This window comes from Meriones unguiculatus, chromosome 12 (genome assembly GCF_030254825.1).
Source record: "Meriones unguiculatus strain TT.TT164.6M chromosome 12, Bangor_MerUng_6.1, whole genome shotgun sequence".
Taxonomy (NCBI): domain Eukaryota; kingdom Metazoa; phylum Chordata; class Mammalia; order Rodentia; family Muridae; genus Meriones; species Meriones unguiculatus.
Genome location: NC_083360.1, coordinates 85,270,387 through 85,292,126, shown reverse-complemented (window position 1 = coordinate 85,292,126; position 21,740 = coordinate 85,270,387). Strand labels below are relative to the sequence as shown.

The following is a 21,740-nucleotide window of genomic DNA, read 5'->3' as shown; positions in this document are numbered from 1 at the left end:
AGGGCTACGTTACTCGCTGTGGCTCACAGTCAGGAAGAGACCTGAGCCTAGGTCTGCTTTATTTTAACAGTGAGTAAAAAGAAGGAAACAAGAGCGCACTGCCAGGGGCTTGGCAAGTTGTTTTGTATTTGAGTCCATGAGGAAAAGAGGAAGAACAAGGGCTGGAAAGACCCTACCGGGTCTGAGGGCAGGAACTTCTCCATGCCGGCACAGCGGGGTCTCCCATTCCTAGAAGGCCTGGGGCACAGGTGCTCACAGAGACTTATTAGCGATTACTGATGAGCCTGGAGGCATGAAGAGCCAGTTCTATCTGAGGGGGGAGGGCAAGTGAGCATTTGAAGCCCCTAGTTTCTGAAATACATGGACTGGCTACATAGGGTCACTTTGTTTTGCTGCTCAGGTACCCCAAGCTACCCTCAAACTTACTATGTGGCCAAGAATAACCTTGATCTGGTCCTCCTGTCTCCACTATCCAAGTGCTCGGATCACAGGTGTGCACCTACCTGGGTATAGTAGATACTATTTGCGATCTAGTTGTAGGACTATTTTTACTTATTTACTTTTGTTTTTGATTGTTTGTTTTTGAGACAGGGTTTCTCTGTATAGCCTTGGCTGTCCTGTACTCTCTTTGTAGACCAGGCTGGCCTCAGACTCACAGCGATCCGACTGCCTCTGCCTCCCTGCGTGCTGGGATTACAGACATGCACCACCACGCCTGGCTTAGAACGATTTTTAAACACAAGGTGGAGGAAAAGAAAACAATAAAGATACCAGGAAACCTAGATTTGCCAGAAGCTCGTTTCAATTCTTTTCATAATGCAATTCAAAAGCAGCTCTGGCCAGCAGTCCACTCTGCTCCATCATCATCAGTCACCTCTGTGCCTGTACCTGGGCTATCTCCTCAGAAAACATTACTTTGGAGTTTTAGAATTTCCAAGTACAAGTCCCAAGTACGTTTGGTTTGTTTTTGGTTTTTTGAGACAGGGTTTCTCTGTGTAGCCTTGGCTGTCCTAGACTCACTTTGTAGACCAGGCTGGCCTTGAATTCACCGGATCTACCTGCTCTGCCTCCCAAGCGCTGGGATTACAGGCGTGCACACCGTGCCTGGCCATCCTTTTAATTGTTATTGGAGTGTGTTCACACACCAGAGGACAATTTGTGGGAGCTGATTTTCTCCTTTCACTATGTAGGCTCCAGGGTTCAAACTCAGGTTGTCAAGCTTGGCAGCAAGCACCTTTAGCTGCAAAGCTATCTTTCTAGCCCTGTACCTGTTCTTTTACTATGTGCAGCTTGTTCTGTTATGACTTAAAAAAAAATTTTTTTAAACCGTGTTGGTACAAAGAGACCAACATGGTCCATTGATTTTAACTACAGTCTGGTACCCACCGGAATCCTTCAGTGGAGGGAGCTGTAGCGTGGTGGTCCTTAATTGAGCATGCACGAGGCTCTAGACTCAGTCCCCAGCATCCAAACAAAACAAATAGGAGAACAAACCAAAGAGAACAGCTTCTTTCTCAATCTGCTCTTCCGTGGGCAGACGTTAGTCTTGGCTGTCTCATGCCACGCAGAGGCAGAAGTCTGTACGGGTACCTCCAGGTGTATGGATGTGTCACAGCACCCTGAAATCAGTTCCAAGGAGGAGTCTCATCCTTATCTGATTGCCTATAGATAAAGGGTCCTGCCCCCTGTATATACTCCACGATTCTGCCGTATCTCAGGTGCTGTACCTTCAGGTGTGAGCGCCCTGCATGATGGGAATATGGTGGCTGGGCTGGGGCACACGGGCTCCCAGACAGAAGAGAGGGGGAGTGGCGGAAGAATTTGGGGTGCTGATCTGTCGCTCGCAAAGTCGTGAGCTCTTTGCCGGCCTCCTGAGGGCTTTAGGTCATGGTCAGCTCATAGCGTGCCTTCTGCCTCTGCACTATCACACAATGGCAGGACCCGGGGGCCACTCCATCTCCACAGCCTGCAGAGCCCTGGGCAGTCTCAGGAGGAACTGGCCAGCTGACAGAGCCACCCACCAAGGGGGATGACTTCATGAATTCCAGTCAGTCCTCTTTTATGCTCACCTATACCTTGACAGGCATAGCAAACACTATCCATGGGCTCTCAAGTACCCAGCTGACAGGACACCTTTTGGCATCTTGGCCACATCTGTGCCCTCGCCAATGTTGCAGGATAATAAATTCCACTAGTAGCCAGGCTGCCCAGATTCTATGCGGAGTGAGGTGAAGAGGGAGACAATCCATCTTAGGACAGGAGCGTCAGTTGCCTCTGAGTGGCTTAATCTAATGTCTAGGCATCAAACATCTAAAAGGGCACAGAGAGGCATACTGGAACTGCCCTAGGCTCCTCCCCTTACGTGGGACCTCCCCGACTCTCCCAGGAAAGAGCAAAAGCATAGCTTTCAAAGCTTCTATCCTAGGGGCAGGGGCGTGCCCTGTCCTTCCTGGAGGCTAGGCTCAAGCCCTGCTCACCATTCTCTTGGCACTATGGACGCCATTTCTATAATACCCTTTCAGAGATATGAGTTCCAACTTGTGCCTCGGCTAGAGCGCTCCAGTGGAAAGGCTGTGCCTGGCACATTTGCTGCTATTCCCTGGGCCCCAGGAGCATCCATGAGGACAACCAGTAAGATCCACCAAGGCACACTGAGGAAGTTCTCAGAGGCCCTGACAGAGCACATGTGTCTTCTTGCCCCAAGTCACAGGCTAGTCAGGAGGAGACCAAGGACCCTGATGAGAGCTCTGGCTCTCAGTCCTGTCATGCGGGGCTAGGCTCAAGATGTGGAGAAAAATGACCCGGGGGAAGGTTGAGGACCTAGGCGAACCAAAATCAAGTGTCTTGAAGCCCCGTGCCCCTGAGGTGCTTCCCACAGCCCCGTAGTGAACAGCGTTTTGATTGTTGTGAATTTTCAGGGCGGGATAGAAAAGTCCTTTCTGAAAAAACTTCCTCTAGGTCCTACTATGAGGATGAGGTGAAAACAGACCTGTGATTGCCTGGAGATTCCCCCAGCCCCCCTTTCCTGCTGCCATCCCCATCCAGGCCAGATTCCCCAGTGTCCCGTCAGGGTCTACAGCCATGAGCAGGTGGTGAGATGGGAGATGTGTATGGCTGTCTCTGCCCTTCACCTTGGACGAGTCGCACACGGGTTAGGGTTAGGGTTAGGCCTTGGTTTCCCCGTTTGTCCAATGAGTCTGCTGGACGGGGATTTCCAGCAGCTCTACGGAAGAGTGCAGCTCCACGGTTATAAATGCCTAATCCTGAAGGTCCCTGGCTCTCAGCTTCTAACATTGCACTGCCAAGCGTTTAGAAGTCGAGGGCTGCCTGAATCTAGCCTATGCTGGTGCAGCACACTGGGGCCCAGGCTGTGGAAAGCAGAATTCATTAAGGCAACGTTGCTGCCCAGGGCCAGCGAGTTCCCTGGAGAGGGCATGCCCCATGCAGGATGGAGGAGGTGGGGGGTGGGGGCTGGGTGGACCTGGATCAGCAGCCACTCGGTGGGCAGAGCTGGGAGAGGGACCCAGGTCTCCTGACTCCTGCTCTATCTTTAGATCTCCATAGCAACCGTCGCCAGGGCACCGAGCTGAAGGCTCGGGCTATGTGGCTGCCTGCCGGAGGGAGGGGCCTTTGCCTCTGCTCCTCTTCTTTTGTGGGGAAAGGACTCTGAGCTGGCCTCCTGAGCCAGGAAAGACAGACTGGGCATGAAGCTGATTTTGGCAAGAAAGACTTTCGTGGATGCAGAGATGGTCCAGGGCAGTGCTTTGTTCTGAGAACATGGCCAGGTCATAGACCCAAAGCCTTAAGCGAGTCAGGCTCAACCTACGGGAGGTACAGAAGGACCTCTGAAGAGCTCTGAGCTTTTCCGGAGGACATTCTCTTAGCACTGATGGGCTGTCTCACCCCTTGTCCCATCCAACTCCCACCAGGCCTGAGCTCAGCAGGACTCCATTCGCTTGGTTCCCCTGGCTCCCAGGCCAGCTGCTGGCCTCCCTCCACACAGCAGGATGCGGCAGACAGGAAAGGAAGTTCCCCGGGGGTGCTGATGTTTGTCCAAGGTCTCTGGGCAAGTCAGCAGTGGGGGTCAGGCCTGGACTCCATGTCTCCCGACTCTGGGCTGGGCTCCCTCCTATGCCCCTGAATAAGGTCCACATCGAGGGCTAGAAGAGGAAGTAGGAGTCCTCAGTCAGGCCAGCAGACACCAAACACCTCGCCATGTCCTCAGTGAACGTGGGTGAGCCACAGACTAACGTAAATGGCTTCCTCCGGCAGCAGGCCACCAGCTCATCAACCAGCCCCTGGCCCAGGCGGCCAAAGCGTGTCTTGTCACGGTAGCTCCAGGGAAGTTGCTCTGGGGAGTCCTCCTGGGAAGAGAGAGCAGTGGTGACTCATGGGCTCCTCTGTGTCCGTCCAGCCAGCTCCCTTTTCACCACTGTGCGGGATGGGAGATACCCTTCACCAAAAGATGCTCCTAACTCAACTGCCACCGCCACGCTCAGTTACTAGCCGCTGAGAGGAAGGTCCAGGCCACGGAGAGATGGTCCTGCCAGCCAGAGTAAACACAGCCCTGTGGAGGCCCGAGGGGCAGGGGCTCCTAGTGCCTTCAGGCCTTGTCGCGTCGCCTCAGGGAGTCTGTATGACTTCCAGGTCCTCTGATGCTGTCCAGAGGCACTCTCTGGTGAGCTGGATCTCCTACCTGGTGGAACCCTGAGGGCAGAGCCTGCAGGCCTCACCGGCCTCATCTCTCCTTCCCGCTTCCCAATTCTCTCCAACCCTTGGCTCCACTGGCCCTACCTGAATTGCGCACCCCAGGATACAGTGAGTCTGGTTACCCCTTGGTTGTGGTAGAACCCCTTAAACAGCGTTAGGCAGGGAGGCAGCAGCGGGGCTATGACAGCCAGAACAGTAGCACCCAGGGCTCTGAGCCTGTAGGATGGACTTCCCTTCAGGAGGTCCATGAAGAGTGAGGAGGCACAGCGAAAGGAAGGGGACCTGGCAGGGGACAGCAGGAACAAAGGCAAGCTGCCAGAAAGGCGCAGCACTGTTCTACCTGCAGGGTCGCCAGTGACCACCAGGATACAGAATTAGGGAGGCCAGGCCAGGAGATGGAGCCAGCAGGGTCAACAGGCCCCTGAGCTTGGGAACTCCTGAGGACAGTGGGAGCCAGCAAAGGGCTAGGAGCAAGGCAGTGTGGAACAAGCTGGCAGGAAGTGGAAGGAGTGGGGAGACTGGCTGCCAGGCTCAGGCAGAGAGAGAGAGAGAGAGAGAGAGAGAGAGAGAGAGAGAGAGAGGCATCGAATGCACGTGGGGGAGCGGAACTACCACAGCTACACCTGACTCCTGCTATCAAGCCAGCCAGCCCATTTGCCTGCGCAAGCTTCGGCATCTAGCATCATCAGAGCCTGGCAGGGCCAAAGGTGACCTTTGACCTAACTTTCAGGTCCGGGCTCAAATGCAGCATTCCTGATGCCACTTGCCCTCCCTGCTGACCAGCACGTGTGTGTGCTGGACTGATGGACACAATGAGAATGGCCTCTGTGCAAGACCAAGTGGGCCAGTACCCTGCTCTCTGTTGCTGTTACCTCAGCTTCCGCGTCTGTAGAAGAAACAGGTGGCAGTACAAACCGCGTAAGACTGCCGTGAGGACTGAAGTGTTAGGAAGGGCATAGAGAGGCATGTTCAGAGACGAGCCCCTGTCGGTTTTTGTCACCTTGATACAAGCTGGAGTGGCCTGGGAAGGACCCTCAGTTTAGTAAATGCCTTTATCATACTGGCCCACCGGCGAGCCGGTGGAGCTCATTCTCTATTCTCAATCTCTCTCTCCTCTCTCTTTTCGAGACAGGGGCTCACTATATATAGCTTTGGCTGGCCTAGAACTTGCTATGTAGACCAGGCTGATGGCAAATGATACAGATGTGACTGCCTCAGCCTCTCAAGTGCTGGAGTTAACGGTGTGTGCCATCATGCCAGCTTGTTTTCTTAATGGGCGATCGGTGCGGAAGGGCCCCTCTCGCTGTGGGTGGTGCCATCCCTGAGCAGGGGGCCCTGGGCTAGATACAAAGGTAAACTGAACAAGCCAGGAAGGAGCATTCCCCCACAGTCTCTGCCTTGTTTCCTCTTTTCAGGTTGATTCTGCCCTGACTTCCATTCCAGATGGACTACAGCTGAAGGCTGAGATAAACACTGTCTTTCCCAAGCTGCTTCTGGTCATGGCCTCTATCAGCAACAGAAGGCAACTAAGACAGACAGCTGTGACTAGCCGTCCCTGTAGGCAGGTGAGTGCCTCAAGGGCAGGAAGGATCTCACCTTCCCTTGTGTCCCTGGCATCTCTCGTCTGGCTGAGGACGGAGGGAAAGCAGGCTAGCCAAGCAGCCAGGTGAGGCGAGTCTACCAGGCTTCTGTGCTGATGGCCTGTGGCCTTCCTGCCTCCCCTCAGCTGCACACAGCCTCCTGTTTCATGCCCTGCCTTGGGCACTTCCTGCTGCTGTTAATGATCACCAAACAGACCCTCCCAGGTGCCTGTCAAAGCGCTTTCCACCTGTGGACAGGCCTGTAGACCCTGGCTCTGCAGAGCTCTGGAGGGGATAGCAATCCATTTCCTGGGCCCCAGTCATGAGGTTGAGGATCATAGAAGCTGTCAGAGATTGTCCGGAATTGTCTCAAAAAGGAAACTGAGGAAGGGTTAGTACAGGATTAAGGAAAGGGGGTGGGTATAGCAGGGAACCCCAACCCAGTGAGTAGAGGAAAGAAATAAAATTAGATCCTCTAGAAAGCAGACAGACAATAGCAAGGGAAGGCCTGGCTTGAGGCACAGGGGCATGAACTGGAGGACGGGGACACAGAAAGCAGGATGTGAGGTGGCTTCCCGCTGGAGGACTTACAGCTCACTGAGTCTACAGGAGCTGCCCTGAACCTATGTGGAGAACAGGCGGAGCGAGCCGTCTTGATGGAACCCCTGCGCCGGGCCTGGCCTCACACTCAGCACCACTGCGAGTATGGGAGCCCACACATGTGATCCCAGGGGATAGATGGGACATGGCTGGGGACGGCAGCTACAAACTGGAGCTCATGAAGCATGGGGCCAGGTCATCCCGCATCTTAAGTGCATCCCTTAGTCCAGCACCTCTGTAAGCCTGCTTCCTCCCCTGTATGAAGGACCTGGGAATGCCTAAGTGCCACGCAGAACACCTGGGACTATTCCCAGGTGCAGGGCACAGTGGCTACCGCCAGCCCTCAGGGCAGCACAAAGGGAAGGCAGCCTTTCAGGGGCAAGCCCCCATCCTGGGCTCACCTGACTGAGGACGAAGAAGGTTCGCACATTCCAGAACCTGGCTTGTTCCTGGAGGAAGCTCTTCAGGTAGATGCCCTCGAAGGTCTTGAAGCAGCCGACCAAGGTGACAAAGGTCTCATCGTCTGCGTTGTCTGTGATGCTGTGCAGAATGGGCACCATAGGCGCCAGGCCCGTGCCGGCAGCCAGCATGAGGAGTTCACCATACTGGAGAGCAGGAAGGACGGCACAGTGGATGGGGGCTCTCACCCACCACCCCATCATGGGTCTTCTCTTGCTCTTGCCTAAGCTGGGCAGCAATGCCTTTCTCAAGTGCCCCACCCATCTCTGCCATGCTCTACCCCTGCTGCAGGAAGCCACCTGGCTTGTCAAGAGCAGGTAAGGCCTGCAGAACATGGGTTTATGGGGCTCCAAGGCTCCCGGAGAGCAAAACACTGTAGCTCAACCTGAAAAGGGCTTGGCTGCCATTTAACACGTCTCCACAAGGACGCTGCTTACAGCTGGCAAGGAACTCACAACCTCCCAAAGCCACTTCCTCTCCTACCACAGCCTCACCCCTCCCAACTCCATCCCAGCCTGCTCTGGACAGCCTCCTCTGATTCTATGAAGGTCTTAGGACCCCGGTCTAGAACCCCGAGCTTCTCTTCTCTGCACTAATGAACTGATGTAAACATACGCTTAGCCTGGCAATATAAGGTATGTTCCTGCCCAAGAGGCCCAGTACCACCAACCCTCCTCAGCCAGCCCATTTCCTATTTCTAGGTTTCTTAAAGAAGGGCAGGCCTTTTCAAGGTTTCCTCCCTGCCTGCCCCACCCCCTCTCTCATTTTCTGTTTTGTTTTGTTTTGAGACAGGGTTTCTCTGTATTGCCCTGGATGTCCTAGAATTCATTCTGTAGACCAGGCTGGCCTCAAACTCAGAGGTCCGCCTGCCTCTGTCTCCCAAGTGCTGGGATTACAGGCATGTGCCACCACCACCTGGCTCTCAAAGCCAGTTTCTTAAAAGTTAATTCCTGACCCACACAGAAAAATATTCGCCTTTTCATTCCAGGGATTAGGCTTCTGTGTCTAAACACCAACCATGTGATCTGAGCAAGCTATTTTCCTGATCTGAACCTCAATTTCTTCACTGGAGAAAAACAATAATGAGAGCACTTTCCTAAAATAACTCCCATCTCAGAATTGCCATGAGGACCAGATGAGGTAATATGAAGGCCCAGTATGGAGTTGAGGTTTAATCTGTTTCAGTTCTCCCCTTATTAAACCTGAGATCCTGGGTCAGGTCACCTTGTTGTGAAACCTTGATGCCTCCAGCCCTCAGGTCTTCGGCCTGAGTCACCCCTCCTTTTCTCTCATTCTTGATCAGCCTGTGTTCTCAGAAGCCTTCCCTGAGCAGGGCTGGAGTGGGGACTCCTCTTTTCCTGTCCCCCTAGTGCCTTGTGCCTCCCTCATACAACACTGGGAAATACTACCAGTCTCCTCCTGGACAGATGCTAGCGTCTGCCTGTGGCAGACATCTGTGTGGTTGATTTAACATCTGTGTGCAATGAGACAGCTACAGAGCAGGACCGGCAAGAGGGTGGGAACCTGAGCTTTCTCAAGGAGCAGTGCAGGCCTTGGCAAAGCTTTGGTGAGCAATCTGAATGTGGGAAACAACACCCGTGCCCCTTGCCGCTGGCTCTAGAGAAGAGACAAAAGGCTCTGATGCCCAGGGATGCAGAACACAGGCACTGGGAGCCTCCCTTGTGGGAAAACTGGTCACAGACCCACCTTCTCCAAGCCAGGAAAAGAAACAACACCCACACCCTATTTTAGGGGGCAAGAGCCAGAATGAGGGGGCCACAGAATGCAGAGCTGAGCACGGGTAGTTCCAGAACGATGCTGGAGAGTGATAGCATACACACCTGTGTGTGTAAAATGGGAGGGGGGGTTAAATCACCTGCAAGCTGCCATGAGGGCTGAGTGAGCCCCTACATGGCAAGTGTTAGAGCCACAGCCTGCGCGGAGGATTGCTACAGATGGGTTTGGCCGTATGTATGGGGTATACATTTACTGGGATGGAGCCCTGGGCCTCGCAAGAGCTGGGAAAGCATTCTACACTAAGCTACATCCTAGCCCTGACAGGGCTGGTATGACGCTCAGATACATGTGTGTGCATGCATGTGTTTGTACATATGCCCATGTGTGGGAGAGGGTTGGGAAGCGAGGGAGTGGGGCTGGCATCCTGGGGAGATGGCCCACAGGTGCATTTGGGTTCCTTCTTTTTGTCTGACTCTGATGCTTTTTTTTTTTGTTGTTGTTGTTAGCGCACATGTTTTGCATTTATAATCAGGGAAAATACAATAAAAAGCTATTTTTAAATTAAACAAAAGGAATGGCAAGGCAAGCATGATTCATTCTTTTCCACTTGTTTTGGTTTTGCTTTGTTTTCCTAATTATAAAGGTAATAGGTGTTCATTCCAGATAATTTGGAAAGGATAATGAAGAAAATGAAAATTGCCCATAATTCCCCCACTCCAACCTGCTAATATTTCAGACATTTTCCATATACATTTTTTTCTGTGCACTTTAAGTTAGTTTCTCTACTGGGCATACATTCCGTACCAACTACTTGTTACTTGCTCTTATAGCATAAGCACAGAGCATCATTAAAAATATAACTTCAGGAGCTGGAAAGCTGGCTCGGCTATTAAAGAGCACTGGCTGCTCTTCCAGAGGACCTGGGTTCAATCCCCAGCACCCACATGGCAGCTCACAACTGTCTGTAACTCCAAGACCTGACACCCTCACAAAGACATACGTGCAGGCAAAACACCAATGCACATAAAATAAATATATTTATAACCACATAACTTCAAAATCTAGGAGAATGTTCTATCAAGTACCTTAACTGCTCCCTTGTTTAGATACTCAGCTGCTTCTAGTATTTTGTTATGATAAATAAAAATTAGCACATGCAAACGAAGAAGCATTTTTTACCCCTGTCTAACAGACTTCCAGAAATGGAGTTGCTGGGTCAAAGGATTCTCAAGACTCTTGATACGTATGACTGGGCTTCTTCCCAGGCATGAAGCAGCTGATGAGAAATGACCAGTTTTCTCTGGGAAAGCTGGACAAAGATCCAAGCATGCCAAGCGGATGAGGCAAGAGCCTTCCAATGCAGAAGGACTCAGCTTCCAGCAGTGAGTGTGGGCTGTGCTCAGCCTCCTGAGCAGAGGGCCCAACTGGAACAGTACCTGAGAGTCAGAGGGCATCGGGATCCTGAACCCTAAGTACCCAAGCCTGATTTTCTGAGGCACCGCAGCCAACAACGGTTTTGGAGGAAAGTGCACAGTTTTGTTTATTAGGGCTCCTCTATCTTCCCCCCTTGTCTAAGCCCAACTTCACTCTGGTGATTGGGTTTAAGTGTTGCAAGAAAAGTGCAGTGAGCATCCATATCCTGAAACAGGGAACTCTGGCCCAGAGAACAGCCTGGGGAAGCTCCTCAGGACTGAAGGTGCTGGCACTGACCTTGTTTGGTTCATATAAGAAGCTTCCGAAAGGCCCTCGCCAGAAAGCTGTGTCTCCCGGTCTCCAGGACTCCACGTACCGGGACATCAGCCCAGCCCGATAGCACTTGAAGCAAACACAGGTCACAGTCAGTGGACAGGCATGTGCCGCTCTGCAGACTGCCTGGCTGACACCTCAAACTCCTCCCGAGTGCTCGGTGCCTCGGGAGCGACTCCCACCTTGCCTTCCTCATGTTGGAGCTGCCGTCCACATTGGCATCTAACCACACAGAATGGGTGGGAAGGCTGAGATGTGCCTCCAGTGGGCCTACCGACCTCAGAGAGGTCTCACTTCCAAACGCCTGAGGGGATGGTGCGCAGGGAGTGCAGCCCAACAAAGAACTGGGTAGTGACTAAAGGCAGCTGTCACCCAGGGTCAGAAAGACAGCAGACTCCCTACCAGGCGATGTCCTTCTAAGAGGGAAGCTACTTCGCAGGTGCTGGTCTGGAGTTTGTGGGGCAGAGGCTGCCAGATCTCAGGAGCCTTCCAAGAGATGTAGGAGATCCACATTTTTACTGAAAACCCTCCCATTTCTGAAACGGCAGTAATAAGCTCATAACCCCGCCATCCTGGCAGGGGTTATGAACTTATTACATCCTGGCCTAGTACCTTTGTAAGCTGGATTCAGTGTGCAGTCTCCGGCTCCCTCTATACCGCCTCCTGCTGGGAAGACTAAGAGGATGAGCTGTCTGCACTGCCTATCTGCCCTGTTCTGAGCACCATGTTACAGGGCATGCGGCTGGCCCTTACACACGAACACATCCAGAGCCTGAACTAGGAACATTCAGCAACAAATATTCTAGTTGATTGATTTATCCAGTTAGGTCTCCTCTGATAGGCCTCAAAGTATAGGAGGGATGCATATACACACCCCAGACACAAACAAGGTAGAGACCAGTCTCACACTCCAGGAGAAACCCAGAGCCCAAGGAGTAAGTAAGGCTGGCTTCCTGGAGGTGGAGACACTTAAGCTTGGATGAAACTGGATTCCCAAGGGTTGGGGAGGCATGCAGAGGAGACTCCCAGCATCTGCAGGAGTGTGGTCAAGGACACAAGAGTTGAGATGTTCTCTTGGGAAGAACAGATGGCCATGGAGGGGTAGTCAGGGAAAACCATGAGACAAAAGTGGAAGGGTGCTCGGGATGCTCCCGAGCTTGAAGGACAGACTATCCTGTGGTGGTCAGACCTGTCTTCGGGCACCCAGAGCTGCCTGACACTATCTGCACGAGGCACAGGAAGGCCCTGGTCGCCTGGGAGGGTTTTCACTGAAAGCTGTGTGGGACCACGTTTTAGTTTTTGGGCCCAATTTGGGGAAAGTAAAAACCCCAGCTATGGGTGTCTGAGAGATGGCTCAGCAATTGAGAGCACTGGCTGCTCTACCAGAGGACCTGGGTTCGATTCCTAGCGCCCACATGACAGTCCACCACTGTCCACACACATAAAACAAACAAACAAGACCCCAGCTATGGCCCTAGCAGCCCTGTGACATAGACACCACCAAAGGAAAGATTCTTCTGCCACAGAGAGCCTGGTTTGGAGCAAATGCTCAAAAAAACCCCAACGCAGCTTTTGTCCTACGACCCAGGAGGCTTTCAAGCTTCAGTTTCTTCCTTGGTAAAGTGGGGATAATATGGTCTTCCTGAGGTCATGAGCTGGAATGAGGAACAGTGCCGAGCAGGTGCCTAGAAAAGGAGCCCTCAGTCTCCTTATGGGAGAGTCAACCCACAAATTCCCACTGCCTTCCCAATTTGCAAAGACCTTTCCAGCTCTTCCCAGCCAGTGGCTTAGGGATAATGAGATACCTCTCTGAAGGAGCAAATCAGCCGTGCGGCTGGGAGGGATCCAGCTGCTCTGGAGGACTGTCTCCAGGCTTATCCTCTCAGCAGAAGCGCCCTAGACAAGCAGCGCAGGGAAGCAGGCCATTTGGAGAGGATTTGTGGAATCTCGCAGACAAACAGTAGTGTGCAGAAGGGAGCTCGTCTGGGCTTATGTGGGAAGGAATAAACATTCGGGCTCTGCAGGCAGGCAGGAGAGCAGGAGCCCAAGACGGCCCGGGGCCTCAGAGTCAGGGGCTTGCTCACCCACAGCGCTTCTTCCTCACCTCCCACCTTGCGTCCTCCCGGGCCTCTGCCTGTTGACCAGTGAACTAGGCTAATGACACAGCCCCGTAAGGAGGCTTGGGTGTCAAAGCTGTTCTTCAATACTGATGCTCCTTAGGATCCCATGAGGGAAATGCTCTCACTTACAGGCATGATAGACCTCCTGTGGCCTGTAGCCACACACAGCTAAGGATAGCTATGAAAGTGGCCTGACACAAAAGCAAAAACTTATTTTAAAGCATTATTAGCATTTCTGTTTTGGGGTTTTGTTTGTTTGTTAACTCAACTGTTCTGGGGCACGAATGTTGGAGATGACAGCAACGACAATGATGGAACTGTAAAAGGCCGGACGTGTCTGGTAGAGTTATGGCAGGTTGGCACACATGAGGCCGTTCTTGCTGGAAGTCAAATGTCAGAGGTTCGGTGGGTCCATGGAAAGCAGTCCCTCTAGTCTCCTCACTCTGGTGCTCCATGACTGTAATTTAGTGCTCAGATCTTGGGTCTCCAGTGCGTTTTGTATCCAACCCATTTCACTCATCCCTGACGACTCTTCCACCGACCATCTTGTCCCACAGGCGTGTTCTTCTTCTACCACTTGGGCTGAATATAGTTCCTAGAAGACCTGTTCCCTGTCGCCCTTTCCTATGTCTGGCTACTGGTACTCCCAGCGTCGAATGCTATGCATTCCCTGCTGCCATCAGTTCACACTCTTCCTTCAAGGCCCATCTCCCAGAGAGAGAGGATGTCAGGCCAGTTCTGTCTGAAGGGTCTTCATGCCCAGTTCCCTCTACTGATCCCCTGCCCCCTTCTGTGCTGGGATGGAGGACTTTCCCTGTTCTCCTGCTGTGCTGCTCCCAGCTCTCAGCTTTCTTCCCATATTTCTCTCGTTTTTCAGCTCTCGAACACACAGCATCTACCAGGAAGCTGGCCTTGTACGGCAGCCGGCCTGAGTTGGGCTGGGCCTCCTCTGTCATGATAGCACCAGGCTGTGCTGTACTGATCTGACCACTTGTCCTGGGCTGGGTCCCTCCGGGTCAGGCTGGGCCCCATGCCAGCACACATACGGGCGCTGCCCACTCCACCCCAGCTCAGTCTTCTCTTTCCGCCACTATATAAAAGGTGACACGGCATAGCTTTCCTAAAATCTCCCAGCAACATGCCTTCTGTCAAATGCCCAGCAGCAGCCTCCTTAGGAGAAGAGAGGGAAGGGACCCTTCCTCATAACCTATCGCTCCTACAAGTCAGTCAGCTCTCATGCTAACTAATACATGGGAACCCTCCACCCCAATCAAGCTAGAGGGGGAGGTACAGGTCCATAGCACCTTACAGAATCCTCCACGAGAATCGACTCACCTTGATTAAAACGTCAAAGTATCCTTCTGCAGTGACAGGGCTGATGGGGGTGTAGGCCCTCTGAATTTCTAAGCCATCGACTGTACCTCTGGGAAAGAGAAGCACACAGATGGTCAGGTAGTCAGCCATTTAACAAGCTCCTGGCAGGCAGCTCCCCCGCCAGGCTGACGGACGTGAAGGTGGGTTCCAGTCATTCCCTGCGGTCCTCAGCAAGGGGCAGGTGAGGGACCGCAGAAGGAAGAACCCTGAGCTCACTCCTACCCACGCTGCTTGGGAGACCTGTGCGGGCCGCGCAGTCTCTCAGCAGCGTCTCCTGTGACACAGCCAGGTAGCCCTTTAGGTCCTGGTTATGTGACTCCACTGGGACCAGACAGAACAGAGTGTCGGAAGCACTCTGATGACGTGAGCAGTTTGAGGGACGTTACCATGCTTTCGTTCTCTGCCTCAGAACAGCACAGATAAAAACAGCTGCTAAGGTTTATGAAACATCACCAGACCCTGCTTGGGGGAGAACCCACAGAGGCCTCAACAAGGCCAAAGCCCTGCCAGTGTATCGACTGTCTTCACAATGTTACCAACAGTGGGGTAAGGAGAGCAATCACGAATGCGATGAGAGCTATGAGGAACAAATGCCTATTGTGTAGCAGGCATGTCATATGCGTAAGTTCATTTACAATAACAACCCAGGGCTGGAGAAATGGCTCCGAGGTTAAGAGCACTCACTGCTCTCAGAGGGGATCTCCGTTTGGGTCTCTTCCTGGATCGGCTGGCTCATAACTGCCTGTGATTCTAGGTTCGGGGGCTCTGATTCTTTCTTCTGACCTCCATGAACACTGCACACATGAGACGCATACACACACTCAAGCATACACACATACACATAAAATACAGATACATAAATCTTAAAAAAAAAAAAAACAACGCAAAACAAATGCAGAATGCAATGCTAAGATAAAGAGAGCCACTTGTACAGCGCCATTTGACCACAGCTCCACATCCAAGTTTGGTTCTGCTCCTCAAAGTATCTCAGGTAGCAGAGTGTGGCGGCGTACCCTGTAATCCCAGCACGTGGGAGGCTGAGGCGGAAAAAGCATAAGTTTGAAGCTGGCTGGAAGTACATAATGACCCTGTAAAAACAAACAAACAAACAAACAAACTCCCAAACCTACATCCAAACAATAACAACAAGAATCCTGATAACCTTCCAGGCACACCCAAGCACTCCTTTCTCTGGCTTTACTGTGTGCAGGACACTCTGGCCTGGTGTCTCCAAAGACTGAAAGGCCCTGTCCAAATGCGTCAAATGCAGGGGCACTAGACAGAATGTAGGCAATGCTCAGGAAACATTGCCGACACCAAGAGCAGAACAGAACACGGCTCAGAGGCGGAGAGTGAGGCACCGCCCACTGTGCCAGGTGCAGCCTGGCATGTCTCAGAGGGAGTGAGCACTGTCTCTGTGAACTCAGAGGCCCTGCTGGATCAGGCCACTGACAGGTGAGGCCAGGAAGGGGGTGACTCCAGGAGGAGGAAACAGCCCGGGCTGGACGCGAGGCAGGCAAGTTAGGAACTCACAGTTGGGTTTCCAGGCTGCTGGGTACATGCAGGGTAGGGAACAGAGAAGGGGCGATCTGGGAGGAAAGGCTGGGCAGCCATGGATTAGAACGGGGAGCACCAAAATGCGTCTTACTGAGTGACATGGTCATATATGTAAGAGATGTCACTGAGTGGTAGAGAGGACGGCGGGGTGTCAGTCTAAAAAGAGGATGTCCTGGCCACTCCGATTCATGGTTATGACCTGCGTTGTGGCTTCCCCTGCCAGCTGGGATAGTGAACTTCAAGGGTTGCCAGCCAGGCCACAGGCCAGAGGAGCTGGACACAAATACCAGGGGCTGGCGTGAGGTAAGTGGCCAGTCTGACCGGCAGCAAGCTCTCTTTCTAGTTCCTTCCCTCCTTGTCTTTTGGCCATGCCTGGTGGGGCTTTTCGGTTTTGGTTTTGCTCTGTTGGGTTTTGTCTGTTTGCTGGTTCCTTCTTGCCAGCGCCATAGGCTGCAGCATTCTTGAGGCTCAGATCGAGGTCCTTTTTTCTTCCCACATGTGAATGTACTCCGAACATGCCTGGGTGTGTGGTGACATCTTCCAGATCCACGTTTTCAGTACTGATCTCTCTGCTGAGCCTCAGGTACCCACAGCTGTATGTCTGAAAGATGCCCTTTCCTGGCGAGGTGCGGGTGGCTCGGGCTGGGGTCTCACAGCAGGTCAGGAGGAGGCTCAGAGGAGGAGATATTAGTGTGGTTCAGCAGCCAGGCTGTCCAGGCTGGAATCTGGTGGCTGTGTGAGACTGGGAAACTTTTCCATCTGCTTTCTTTGCCTTTTATTATTATTATTATTACTACAGGTAACATATAGCCCAGGATAGCTTGAGATGTAGCTGCCGCTGGCCTTAAACTCCTAATGCCCCTGCTCTACCTCTTCTCTGTTCAACTTCTTTACTCTTAGTGTCCTTTCTATCATCGGATGCTAATGACATTGGCTCCAAAGAAAGACTGCTTGCTTTCGATCCTGATCCAACACTTCCTGTGTGACCTTCAGCAAGTTCCTGAACCTCTCTGACCTCAGCGTCCTCTGGGGAATGATAATGGCACCTACCAGGCAGGATTTTGTGAAGGTTTAGTGAGTTCGTGGATGTGAGGAGGCAGAACTTGGTCAGTTAGTGCTAGTAAAGTGCTGGTGTTACTACCTATCACGAGAACACATTACTGAGCTCCATGCCAAGGACCTGGAGCCATACCCTGTGTCCATCCTGAGGAAGGTGAAAAAAAAAGAAAAGGCTTAAGAAAGGTCAAGTAAGCTGTCCTAGGCTACTCAACTGGTCAAGGGCAAAGCGGGGCGGCGGACACTGGTCCTCCCACTACCTGAGTGTACCGTAGGATGAGGTGCTGCCCGGGATGCAGGCCCAGCTGACGGCTCCCAGGCAGTGTAAACCGGATGAGATAGGTGTCAGCGGTGAGCTTCTCCATGGTGCTGATGTGGAAGGCCAGGAAGGTCTCCGGACTCAGCTCGGTAGAACAGCCCTGCAAGAGGAAAAGATTTGACCCCTAGAGGTCAGACCCAAAGGCACACATCCTGGCTACTTTCCCCGATGAGAGCCATCCCCTGATGTGACAGAGGGCTGGGCCCTGCTTCCCCTCCATCTGCAACATAGTACACGGAGGTTACTCTTCTTTTATGCCTTCCGTAGCTCCCCACAAGCGCAGGACCAAGAAGGGCTCATTAGCCTCCACTCAAGGGAGCAGTGGATAACCCACAGCTTCATATTCTCTGCCACAGAACAGGTGCTAGACTTCCATTCCTCCTCCCAGGTCACCGGTCACTGCCCTCCTTGTCCAAGTTGTATCCTCTATATAGAACACTCACTCCTGTGTGCTAACAGCTTCTCATCCTTCAGTACCAGGTCCACAGAGCTGAAAAAATTGATGGAGACTTAGGGGTCATCCAATTCAAGATCCTTGTATCACATATGGGGAAACCGAGGCCTGAAGGTCTCAGGTTTTGGATTTTGAGAGGAACACTGGGGTGGATTATCCAAAGTTATTAACACAGATAATATGACAGGGGTTCAAAATACAATTCCGGCCCATGAGGCTAAGTGGAGGTTCCCTCTAGAGGCTTCAGAGAAAAAGGGAGGTCCCACATCACGTGGTTGATGAGCAGCCCACAGTACACGCTGGCAGTCAGGTTGTCTGACTCCCAGGAGCAGGAGAAGGGGGAAAGGTTCAGCCCTGTAAGTTAACCTGCACCCGTAATATGCAGGCCTGATTCGGGTACAAACCTCCTTTGGAGAAGCAAGAACTACAGAGTCCTAGATAGCCCAGTATGGTGCCCGCCTGACATCTGTGACAGACAGCACAGAAGCGGTGAGGGTAGACAGAGAAGGCCCCAGCAGGTGAGCATAGCCTGAGCAGTCTCTAGTCCATACCTAAGAGCTTGCTTGTTCAAAGCCAACCATGTCCTTAACTCATGTCCTCTGAGTCTCAGGCCATTGCCCTTACTATCCTAACCCTCCCTGTGTTTCCTGTAGGAAGCCTTCTCTGAACACCATGACTACTACTAAGCTCTCTTGTTCTCTCTCTCCTTCCCTCTCTCTTTGATACAGAGTCTAATGTAGCTCAGACAGACCTGACTCACTAGTTGGCCAAGGTTGGCTTTGAATCCTCGATTCCCCTGCTTCTAGCTTCCAAGCACAGGGACTGAAAGAGTGCGCCACTACACCTAGCTTTGTATATGTATTTCATAAAATAGAAATCTCTACAGGAATTAATAATTATTACTTCATCACAATTTAAAAGATAAAATTATTAGAATGAAATTGGCCAGGTGGTGGTGATGGCGGCAGCACCCAGCACTCAGGAGGCAGAGACAGAGGCAGAGGCAGAGGCAGAGGCAGAGGCAGAGGCAGAGGCAGAGGCAGAGGCAGAGGCAGAGGCAGAGGCAGAGGCAGGTGGATTTCTGAATTCAAGGCCAGCTTGGTCTTCAGAGAAAGTTCCAGGACAGCTAAGGCTACCTGGAGAAAACCCTCTCTCAAAAAACCTAAAGGGGAAAAGAATGCTGTTTTGTAAGACTTAGCAAATTTTGTAGTGTCACTTATTTCTCTGTTATCACAGGTGATTACAGCCACTATACACTGAGCATATGACTACTGGGAAATGTCTGAAGCTCTTGAGGAGTTGGGAAGGGAAGAGAAAGTCAGTAAGCTGCAGAGAAAATCGAGTAACAATAGCACCTCATTTACCTGTCTGTGTAATATGATGTTAGTTTGTTCTCTTGGGGTCAAGGACTATTTGCTCACACACCCATCCTTAATGGGCCTGGTGCATAACAGGTATTCAATGGATATCTGTCCAGTGAGATAATTGCTAGGTTCTGTGCAAAGCATTACCAATAACTTGGCCCAGCCAGTTATTATTAAAGTGCCTTTAATCCTAGCACTGGGGAGGCAGAGGGACAGGCAGATCTCTGTGAGTTCAGGGCCAGCCTGGTTTACAGAGTGAGTTCCAGGACAGGCTGGACTACACAAACCAAACCAAACAGATAACTTGATCCATTTCACAGATGGGGAAATAAAGGCTTCAAGAGGTAAGACTAAACACTCACGGCTAACTGGCTGGTTTCAGGTCTGGACCTTGTTCCTGGATCTATCTGCTTCCATCATAATTGACTACTTTCACTCCACTGTGTAGTCAAGGAAGGCTTCCCACAGCAGGTGCCCTGGGCAGGGCAGGGCCAGATAGATATCACTGCTCTGGACTCCCTCACCTGGGTCTCAGCTGGCTGCGTCCCAGTCAGGAGGCTCTTGTCGTTTCTGGCTTGGGCTGCTTCCCATCTCTCCAGGTCTCGGTAATAGATGTCAAACACACAGGGCGAGCAGCCACTGCCGCAGCACTGGGAGGGCAAGGGTTCCACAGGCTTCAACCGCAGCCAAGCTTCGGCATCCCCGTCCTCCCTCTCATCCATCGTCAGTGGGGCCTGGACAATACGGGAGGGGCAACTGGAACAGGCCAGGCTCTCCGTCGCTGTCAGCCTGGGAGAAGGAAAACATGGGGGTCATACTCTGTCCTTCTCTGTCCCTCACATTGTCCCCAAGGCAAGCTGTAGGGACAAGGATGGCTCAACCAGGGATCTGCTGTCAGATGGGCCATACTTCCGACTTACAATCACTGGGGTTTTGTGTGTGTGTGTGTGTGTGTGTGAAATCTCAGCGGAGAAGGGAATCTGGCTTCCGAAAACCTTTCCTGCTGTGCATGCAGCTCTATGACGTCAGTATGTTTCTGAGGCTGGGGCACCAGTGAGAACAAGGTTGGTGTCTTACTCTTTCTGTATTCTCCTGCCAAACACCTGGCATACAGGAAGCGCCTACTAACTGTTGAGTGTTTACTCTGTGGTCTGGGGAGCTAGGCACAGGATTGGGCACTAGAACCCAACAGCAGCGAACAGGACACAGTCCCCGTCACTGTGAAACCTGGCACGGTGCTGCATCTGTCCAATCAATCCATCTTTACAGCATGCTATGTCTTAGATACATAGTAACTGAGGCCTCTCTTCATGCCAATTACTCTCTGGGTCTGGGGAGGGGTGTACTAAAAACGAGACAAGTGAACAGGCTTTGTATAAACTACTGTGTGGTGTTAGCCATACTGGCCTGTTTGCCTCCTTCATGGAGTTCACACAGTCCTACTGGCTCAGCTATTTTGGAAATTGGTAGAGAAGTTGGCCCCGTCAATCACAATTTAAAAGACTTATTTATTTAATGTATACGAGTTCTCTATCTGCATGTACCCCTGCTGCCAGAAGGGAGCATCAGATCCCAGTGTAGATGGTTGTGAGCCACCATGTGGTTGCTGGGAACTGGACTCAGGACCTCTGGAAGAGCAGACAAAGCTCCTAACCACTGAGCCATCTCTCCAGCCCACATGTTAAAGACATGGCTCCTTCCCAGCTAAGAGGCAAGATCCCTGTTGCAGCCTGGGCCTGGATGCCTATCCTTATTCTTCCGGCCTTGGCTGAAAAGGTCACCTCCCCTCAGAGGCCCTTCCCAAGTGTTCCCCTTGTGATTACCAAGCACCTTATTTGTTTTAGTATGTGTTTACTTGTTAAACATACACTGTGCGTCAGGCCACTGCTCTAGGAACCCGGGACACAGCAGTTGCCTGAGCTCATTAAACAAAAGGAAAATGCAAAGCAACTTTGACAGTGGCTGAACGAGAGAAAAAGACCTAGGGAAACGGACGAAGCCTGTGTGCGTGTTACCGCTGTTCACGTACACTCGATGACCTCCCACCCTAAGGTCTGCGCGGCCGCCCGGTGCTCAGCACAACACACACACCCCGACACACAGCGAGCCTGCCAGAAGCAGGGGCTGAGCAAAGGAGCGGGTTCCGGCACTTGCCGTGCCTCCGGGAAGCGAAGAGGGCATCTCAGGAGCAGGGCAAAGGTAACTCGCTGGGCCGAGCCGCGGTGCGAGCAGTCTGGTGCCCAGAAGGCGAACGGGGACGCAGGCCACTCTGGGAAGCCACAGCCGGGGAAGCTCGGGCAGCCGTAAGAAGGGTGGAGAGGAGGACCCTTTGCAAACCCACTAGGCGTCGGAAGGCATCTCAACTCCTCACTTTACAGCGACGGAGACTGGGACTCCTCAAGCTCTAAGAGTCCACAGTGGTCAAGGACTCGTGAGGAGAGGTTTGAGGTCCCAGCACTCCCTCCGGTCCCGCCACCCCTCAGCTACCCACCTGCAAGCGTCCTCCCTTGAGATAGCGCGAAACACCGCGCAGAGAGCGCTTCGCGGGTTCCACCAATAAGGACGGGAACTGCCCGGGGGCGGGGTCAAAACAAGGATATCTTAACTGTGATTGGCCGACGTGTCTGCCAGTCTCAAAATGAGGTTTGTTATTTTTTGCGCCCA

General features: G+C 52.3%; 1 protein-coding gene across 1 annotated transcript; it reads right to left on the bottom strand.

Moving 5' to 3' along the window:
• Nucleotides 1-3,747: 3,747 nt before the first annotated feature.
• On the bottom strand, nucleotides 3,748-21,662 carry LOC110547622 (NADH-cytochrome b5 reductase-like). The gene is made up of 7 exons (XM_021635290.2): nucleotides 21,568-21,662; nucleotides 19,601-19,865; nucleotides 17,210-17,358; nucleotides 14,288-14,375; nucleotides 10,797-10,901; nucleotides 7,292-7,495; nucleotides 3,748-4,364 (listed from the first exon to the last, which is right to left on the bottom strand). Exons 2-7 carry the CDS (start codon nucleotides 19,796-19,798, stop codon nucleotides 4,161-4,163), a joined length of 948 nt encoding a protein of 315 aa, XP_021490965.1. The 5' UTR covers nucleotides 19,799-19,865; nucleotides 21,568-21,662; the 3' UTR covers nucleotides 3,748-4,160.
• Nucleotides 21,663-21,740: the final 78 nt, after the last annotated feature.